Genomic DNA, 8,413 nt, shown 5'->3' with positions numbered 1-8,413 from the left:
AGACAAAGTTTTTTTTTTGTAATCTCTATCAATCTATCAATGCTTCAAGGTTGCAACATCACGACAAAAAAGTTTGTTTCCCTTGGTTTCCCTCCACATTTCCACGTTATGTTTAGTAATGGCACAGTAATGGAGATCGATTACTTATGAAAATTCCAACACCGAGAAAAATAGGTAGGTATTTGTTAAAATATTCTACTCGAACTTGGCGGACACACTGCCGTGTGTCTAGATTTTATATAATGCCCTGCCAAATTAATTTGTGCTTTCCATAGTATTGTTTTACTCTTTGATTTGTGCGACTTGTAGATGTAGGTTCAGGAATTTAACTGGCGTGGGGCAGTGCCGGGTTTATATTTTTTATGAGTGTAGGCTACTTTATTTCCGCCGCCCCATGTACAAACCTTTCTAAAATATATTTTTTTATCAATTTTACTGGTAAATCACTGTTTACGGTTCATGCCCAAACGGAAAAAACGCGACTATTAGTGAGACCTCTCTTTAACGATAATATAGGTTTCGATAGGAATGAGTTTCTAAAGGGATTTATTTAAAGTACTTATACAAAACCATGATAACACCAGTTGACGGACTTGTTTGACAGTTTGACTTTTATCTTCTGAAATCTGGCGCAGCCTATTCATAAATCCAGGACTGACGTGGAGCTTTTTTCACAACAAAATGATATATTATAGCCATTAGGTATTTGGAATGTAAGCTCTTGCTCAGTATTTCTCGTTATATTTAACACTAGCTTCTGCCAGCGACTTCGTCCGCGTTAGAGTCGGACTTTGTGCAAAGAGAGGAAGAAATAATAAACACCAGCCCCTCCAATGAGGGTTTTCGATACTTTTTCTGCCGCCAGGCGGCGCTTCGTATGCGTCAGGTCCAAACAGCTGTCAAATAGTATGGAATTGTAGGGTCCGAACTTATTGTTTATTGAAATTCTGTTATATTGGAAGTGTTATTGATTTTATTATGGACTACGGTCAGAATAAGGTTTCCGAACTAAAAATTGAGCTAAGAGAGAGGGTGCAAAAGTCACTGGTACTAAGGAAAAGCTTGTTGAAAAATTTGTTAACACAATATGATTTAGTTTTTTTTATTTACTCAACCTCAATAGTAAAACAATAATGCAGTGCTTTAATTATAAAATAAAAAAAAAAAACACTAAAATCGTTCACTATTCATAGTAAAGATAAGCACTTTGACAGTTAGGGTAAATACGCCAAATGTCGGCCTCCCCCCAAACTTCGGCCGTCTGTACATTTTCAGCTTGCATTCATTCAAAAGGTAATTAAGTGTTAGTTTTGCTCCTCGAATTGCAACCTTGGTTTATACTCTATACGTACAAATCGTTACTATCCGATTCTGTCACTTACTCTTCTCATACTGAGCGTCAGTAGCGATTGCGCCGTTGAAACATCAAATTCGCACGTAAAGTAGCTAACTCGAAGTGAATACTCACATTTTGGGGATTGATATTAGAACGATAAAACATTTATTTATTTTTGTTTTAAGCTTGATTATCACTAATGGGTTATTTTTACTATATTTTAAGATAGTTTTTTCAGCGTTTTGCGTATATTTTTCAAGGAAAAATAGGAGGCCGCCATTAGGACAACAGTTTTGACTTAAAACCGGAGTCTCGGCCGTGGCCGACTTAAAGCAAATGCAGTCTATTTTATAAATTCCTATTGTACTAATTTCGTTGGCTTAACAAGAGAATTTGCAAAGCTTATAGGCAAATAGATCTATTTTACGTTTAATAGCCAAATAACGGCCGGGGTGATATTAGTTGAATCTCGAGAAATAAGGTACAAGAAATAGGGGCCGACATTAGAATCGTAAATAATCGTAATGTCGACCAGCCTCGAACTCAAGCGCCACTATACAGGCTGATGAAAAAATACTTTAATATTTTTTCATTTTCTCAAAATGAAATAATTTATTTATTATAATTCATTATATCGTATAGGAGTTAAGTTTAAATGTAGGAGTTGACAGTATTGTAGGCATGTTTATGGTAGCTTTATAGTTTGATACTTGCTATCCATTAAACCATGAATGGTTGGTCGTGAATACGACTTTTTTTGTTTAGGGGAAACAAAAAAATATTTTACTATAAATTAAACAAATACAATTACAAATGTTTACTTAGTATTATATTATAATTCTGCTAAAATAAATCATGTTAATAATATTTGTCACTGCCTTAATTTAAAACAGCCTATACCCGGCCGACATTTGGAAAAAACGCGACCGACCTTGGGCCGTGAATGGCCGACTTTAGGGTTTTTCTGTTCTCGACGCATCTAAACCTTATTACTTTTTTCTTTTCGTAGAAATATCAATCTTATGCCTATAAACATGACATAGATTAATCAAACTATCCAAAACCGCATCAAAAACTATCTTTCGTTGGAAACTGACGGTGCTATAGCGAACCGCAAGCAGAAAATCGCTAAGGGGGGCCGACATTTGGCGTATTTACCCTACCTGGACCTGACGACTCGGTGCTGCCACCTCGTGGACGCCATTTTAGAAAACCCTCATTATCTAAATCTATGCGTACTTACTGCTACTTTAAGTAATAAAATGTAAACTATTAATAATTTGTAATTTGAACGAATATTTAAACACAAAAATAACTAATAGGTACCAACCTATTTTATAAAATAACAACAAAAGAAAGTTAAAAATAAATTATTTAAAACCTAAGTCGCGCAATAAGGTTGAACGCTCTGAACGTCTATTCGCATCAATCGCACCAACAGCCAAATATTGTATGAAGCACGCGCAGCCACCGCGCCGCGAGTCGCGTCGAGCGCGGCGACCGTTGCACAAAAATGATCCTTATAGCGTACGTGATTCAGTATTCGCGCGCGGTGGCTTATTACCGTTTTTCATGTATAACTTTGGTGTTTCTTTACCGATTTAAATCATTCTTTTTTTTATTAATAGATAATACTGTTAACTATGTTTAATTAGTGTGAGTGAGAGTGTTATAAACGAAATAGTAGACAAATATAATCAGAAAGCTCCGAACTGCTAAGCTACCGAGAGTTTTACGTGTTATTGTGAGTGAACCATAAAAGATAGACATATGCTGCCATGGGATATTTTTTACATAATTTTATGAAGAATATTTCCGTCGTACATGGTTTCTGTGTAGCTGTAACCATTAAGGCTGCACACGCGACGGAAGCTTAAAAAATTGAGTAACTTCTCCCGTTTTCCCAACATTTACCTTCACTGCTCTGCTCCTATTGATCGTAGCGTGATGGAAAGTATCCTATAACCTGCCCAGGAGTATGAAGAATATTTGTGCCAAGTTTCATTAAAATCCGTCCAGTAGTTTTTGTTTCCATAACGAACATACAGACAGACAGACAGACAAAAATTTTACTGATTGCATTTTTGGCATCAGTATCGATCACTAATCACCCTCTAATAGTTATTTTGGAAATATATTCAATGTACAGAATTGACCTCTCTACAGATTTATTATAAGTATAGATTAACTACAACAGGTATAAATAAAAAATCCAACGTCAACATAAAGATTTTATTAAATGCATAAAATAAATAATGATAAATTATCTGATAGTTTGGGACATGTGCAGCGGAGTGAGCATGAGCTCGAACGCCGCGTCTTTTAGATTGGCACCACGAAGGTTTGCTTCATGAAGATCACTGCCCGATAAATCACAACACTGAAAAAAAAACAATTCTCAATTATTTTACGTTATATTGGTTTGTTTACTTCGTTTATGGTTGGACCGATATTTTGTAGAACGTTTGCATTGCACTATTGTTATCACAGTTTCCTATTTTTCTCCTACAAAAATCGGTCACGGATTATTGTAATTGGACGTGCGTGGGCGGCGTACTTCAAAGATTTTAATTACGAATGAATATGCTCGAGTTTATCTTCATTTGAGTGTATTAGTTTAGAAAATAATAGATTTTAATTATATTATCACATTGGTATGTTACAGAACAACAAAATATTTTTTGCAGTTGCATCCACAAGTTAAGGACTAACCAATCAATGCGATTTTCTAGGGTTTGTTCTTTCTTCACACACTATTTTGCCCTCTATGGTGTAGTAAAAGTTTCTGAAGTTTGAACTGACTCAATGATCAACTAAATAATGTAGGTAATTTTTGGTTGATCAAAATTCAAGCTAAAAGTATAACTACTGGGTCAGGCCTCCCACTACTGGCTCAGGCCTCCTCTCACATGCTAACTCTTAAGCTGGGTACTCACTTAGAAGTGTAGCACGTAACGTATCTGATACGGTATCAACCTGCAAGTGGGTACGGTTCGTCCACGGTCCTCACGAGCACACTGCGAGCCGCCTTTGTGTTCGCAGTGAAACCGCCGCCACGCGCGAGCGGCTCGCAGCGGGCTCGTGCCTACGCACTCACTCGATACCATATCTGAGACGTTACGTGCTACACTGCTAAGTGAGTACCCAGCTTTATATAAAATACCTCCAAATCAGCCCCAGCGAGGACGGCGGCCCTGAGATCACAGTTTTGTAGGTTGGCGTTCTTGAGTGTTGCCACACGCAAGTTGACGCCCGCCATGTTGCTACCCTCTAAATTCGCACCTGCAACACGATGGAAATAATTTTATTTCATATTTATCGTCTAACTAAATGATAGTTTCGCCTATATTAGAACATTTTTGTTTGTTTGTAATCTAAGGGCTCTGAAATTACTGAATTTAGTAACATAGGCTATATTTTGTATGGAAAGAATTTCCTCTGGGATGTGGGTGAATCCCCTGGGAACAGTAAGTCAAATATAAAGTTTCGGTATTGTTTTGGTACAGTTTAAATGTTGTTATTTACCTTTTAAATTGACACCTTCCATCACAGCTCTAGATCCAACTGGATCTTCCATGTTACAACCTTTTAAATTGGCACCTAAAATAACAAGATTTAAGTTTAGGCAACCAATAAAAAATATAACGTATTGTTTGCTACTTATAAAATAAGGCAGTATTACGTATGGATCAACATGTACATATATTGTAATGCTAACCAACCAGAGATATTATTTTAAGTAAACAAAAAGCTGATAAATCCAATTTACCATTGAACATCTGCTGGTGAACATGTACAAATAGATTTCAAGTAAATGAATATTACCTTAAGGGTCAATTCCCACTGAAAGAGCAGCGGCCGGCAGCGGCCGTAAGAGCAAGTGACTGAGCGTGAGCGCGGCGCGCCTTACGGTGTACGTGCTCTTACGGCCGCTGCCGGCCGCTGCTCTTTCAGTGGGAATTGACCCTAAGACATATGATCTACACCATGATGACAAGTAAGGGTAGCGAAGAGTGCATCACGGATTACAAATACTAATCCAAAAGTTCTAGATTTCTCAAGCCAAAAATAAAACTAGAAACTAACCTTCCATGTTGGCACATAGCGCTTTCACTCCCAACAGCTGTGCTCCTTCCAGGTTCGCGTGAGACAAGTCTGCACGTTCCAGACAGCAGTGAGATAGATTGGCACCAGTCAGGTTGCATCGGGAGAGGCAAGCATACTGGAAATTACATTTCATAAAATTATTTAAGTTTTTAAGGTTAAAAATACTGAAACTTTCACTGTACGAAAATTTGATGAAAATAGAGCAGTATTTATATTATAATACATTTACATAATTTTATCCATGAAGGAAAATAAGTTTTTATATTTAAGACTTATTAATCTTTAACTTTTTGCTTCCTGACTAAAATAATGTCACAATAAGATCAATATATCAATTGGACGTAGTTATGCAGAAACGTTCCAACCCACAAGTCACCCGAAATCGAGTTATTGTGATTGAACAGCCTAAAATTTAGCATATGGTTATCTAAACTCAATATAATTCAACAATAAAACCTCTAGTACCTTTACTAGTTAGAATAAAAAAGAATACAACTGAAACGCGTAAATGCTTATATCTCAAATTCAAGTTTAATTTGAGATATAAGCATTTACGCGTACAGTGGGTTGGAACGTTTCTGCATAACTACGTCCAATTCAATGTATTCCTGGCATATTCTAAGACTTGTACTTGTTATAATTTGTTACTTTTGTGGAGAGAAAAATGAATAAATTTATTATTATTAATATTAGAAGCCATCATATAACACTAGTCAACCAATCTGAAAATGCCTAAAAACGCTTTTTTAACTATATTTAAAGCCATTTTTCTACAGACACTATTTTTTTTCGTATTTTCTAACTAAAGAATCATTTAGTACTGCTCTTCTCAATTCAAATCCAGTTACTTTACATCATTACGAGTTTTCTTGTTTTTAGGCATTTTCAGATTGGTTTTTCTCCAAAACTAAAACTGCTAGAGCAGTTCTGTGTTCTAGACTTCGATTCTGTGATAGATAATCTGCAAAAATTTATATGTTTCACCTTGGATACAATAAAAAAGGAAAATTTTGTTGACTAGTGTAATAGGACTCAAGCTTCAAGAGTATTTTAGTTCAAAGTAACCACTTGTCTTTAGGAGAAAAACAACCCATTTAAAAATTGATCTTACCTTAAAATTAATATACCTAAGGTCCAACCTATTGAGGTCAGCACCAGACAGGTTGACACCTTGGAACCTCAGCTCCCAAGTCGGTTGTGTCTTTATTATCGACCGCACCACATCCATCCGAGTCAACGCTTGGTTGATACCACAGCTGCTTCTTGATTCTTCAATCAGAAGCTTTAACTGAGGAATCATTGAGTCTATACCTGAAAATAGTAGTAAGCAAATGTTTATAAAATTTTAAATATCTCTGATCAAAAAAAATTCTTTATCCACAAATGTCAGTTTATATACTTTTTATTTATAAACATTTTAGAATGTAACAATATGTTGTATAAAAGAATTAATTATGCAATACAAGTTAATTAAAATGGTGACTCCAAAATGACTGCATCCAATTCACAAGTATGCATGATGCTTGTGTCTGAACAAAGACAAGGAAAATATTAACTTTTATGCAATACTGTATAATAGGTTTACTGCTACTTAGTTAATTGTTAGGCTTTCCTGTTTAACTAGAATTTGAGGGAAATTCTAACATAGAGAAAGACTATTATTAATAAATTGCTTATTTTGCTATACTTTATTTAAAGCAATGAGAGATTTGATTCATAAATATTATAAATTGAATATTTTTACATACCATAAAATACAGCCTCTTCCATCACACCCTTTGGGTTAACATTCTTATCTAATATCACATCCCCATGCCTCAAATAATTCAGAATGGGCTCAAAGTATTCCGGGCTTCTGTCTATCAGGTAAGCGCCAACAGAATCAGTAGCACTTGGTGTCATTAAGTACACATTATTGTCGTTAGCAAACATTCGTGCCAGCATCGAAAGAGGTTCTTTAGCTAGCAATGTGGCTCTAGAAGTCGTAAAATGCTTGCCACCAACGTTCAGAGTAATCCAATCCGACACAGGAGTCCCCTCTTTCGCCTTATCACCTATGCTCAATTCCCCAGCAGAATTTACGGTACTATCACAACTTCTTGCTGCCGCCTCATCTTCAATACTTAAATACACCTTGTCTTCGTCTCTAATCACTCTGACATCATCAATTTCACAGCCATTTGAAGAATACAAACGTAAGTTCTCCGAACACCCAGCGAACTGTTTAGATATTTCCAGTTTTAAAGCTTCAATCGAGTTTTCCACGGCCACAACTTTTCCATTTTCTTGTGCTTTGTTCCTGTAAACGTAAACCCGTTTCATAATAGGTGTCTCCTTTGTTCTTGCTTCAAATACTTGCAATAATCAATACTACTTGAGACGAAAATTCTGCAATGTATCTTTAATGTCAAAACACAACAGCTGTCAAAATGTCAAAATATTATTGTGGTGGCAACTACGCAGCTACGTAAGTTTTCTATTTCTCAGAAATCGACTAAAGATATGATATTGATATTCTTTAACATTATTTAATCCATTTTTGTTTTATTATTACCACAGTATTAAATAACTATAGTCACACATATAAAGATTAAATTTAAAATACTTCAGTAGTAAAGAATCAACACTTGCACACCGACATTTATAACTTCAAATAGAATTGGATAGGTGGCGCTATTTAACGCCATATAGTCTGCTCGCAACTTTAGGAATAAACCTTTAAATACTTATAAACTCAAAATCCATACCAAATAGCGATGGTACCCACATCATAATTAGATAACTACTTTTAATAAAGGTATAAGGCAGTATCTTGCTTACTGATAAATAATAATTATATGGAAAAAAAGCAAGCTAAACTTATTACCTAAGTAGGCACTAAATGTTGGGAAGTAGGTACTACTTCCCAACATTTTTTTTATTTGTTTATCTTATTTCACAAAGTAATCATCTTATATGCTAAGCCCCACA

The 8,413-nt window shown here is 35.5% G+C and overlaps 1 protein-coding gene and 1 long non-coding RNA gene across 2 annotated transcripts; one reads left to right on the top strand and one right to left on the bottom strand.

Moving 5' to 3' along the window:
* The first annotated feature begins 67 nt into the window (after window positions 1–67).
* Window positions 68–5,695, top strand: LOC124642036. The gene is made up of 2 exons (XR_006985730.1): window positions 68–174; window positions 5,475–5,695. It is a non-coding gene; the product is annotated as an uncharacterized LOC124642036 (long non-coding RNA).
* Window positions 3,555–7,856, bottom strand: LOC124642035 (BTB/POZ domain-containing protein KCTD9). The gene is made up of 6 exons (XM_047180332.1): window positions 7,192–7,856; window positions 6,555–6,754; window positions 5,423–5,558; window positions 4,862–4,936; window positions 4,500–4,618; window positions 3,555–3,716 (listed from the first exon to the last, which is right to left on the bottom strand). Exons 1-6 carry the CDS (start codon window positions 7,763–7,765, stop codon window positions 3,600–3,602), a joined length of 1,221 nt encoding a protein of 406 aa, XP_047036288.1. The 5' UTR covers window positions 7,766–7,856; the 3' UTR covers window positions 3,555–3,599.
* Between the last annotated feature and the right edge of the window lie 557 nt (window positions 7,857–8,413).

The sequence above is a fragment of the Helicoverpa zea genome, chromosome 23, assembly GCF_022581195.2.
Source record: "Helicoverpa zea isolate HzStark_Cry1AcR chromosome 23, ilHelZeax1.1, whole genome shotgun sequence".
Lineage (NCBI taxonomy): Eukaryota > Metazoa > Arthropoda > Insecta > Lepidoptera > Noctuidae > Helicoverpa > Helicoverpa zea.
This window is presented reverse-complemented; position numbering and strand designations above follow the sequence as displayed.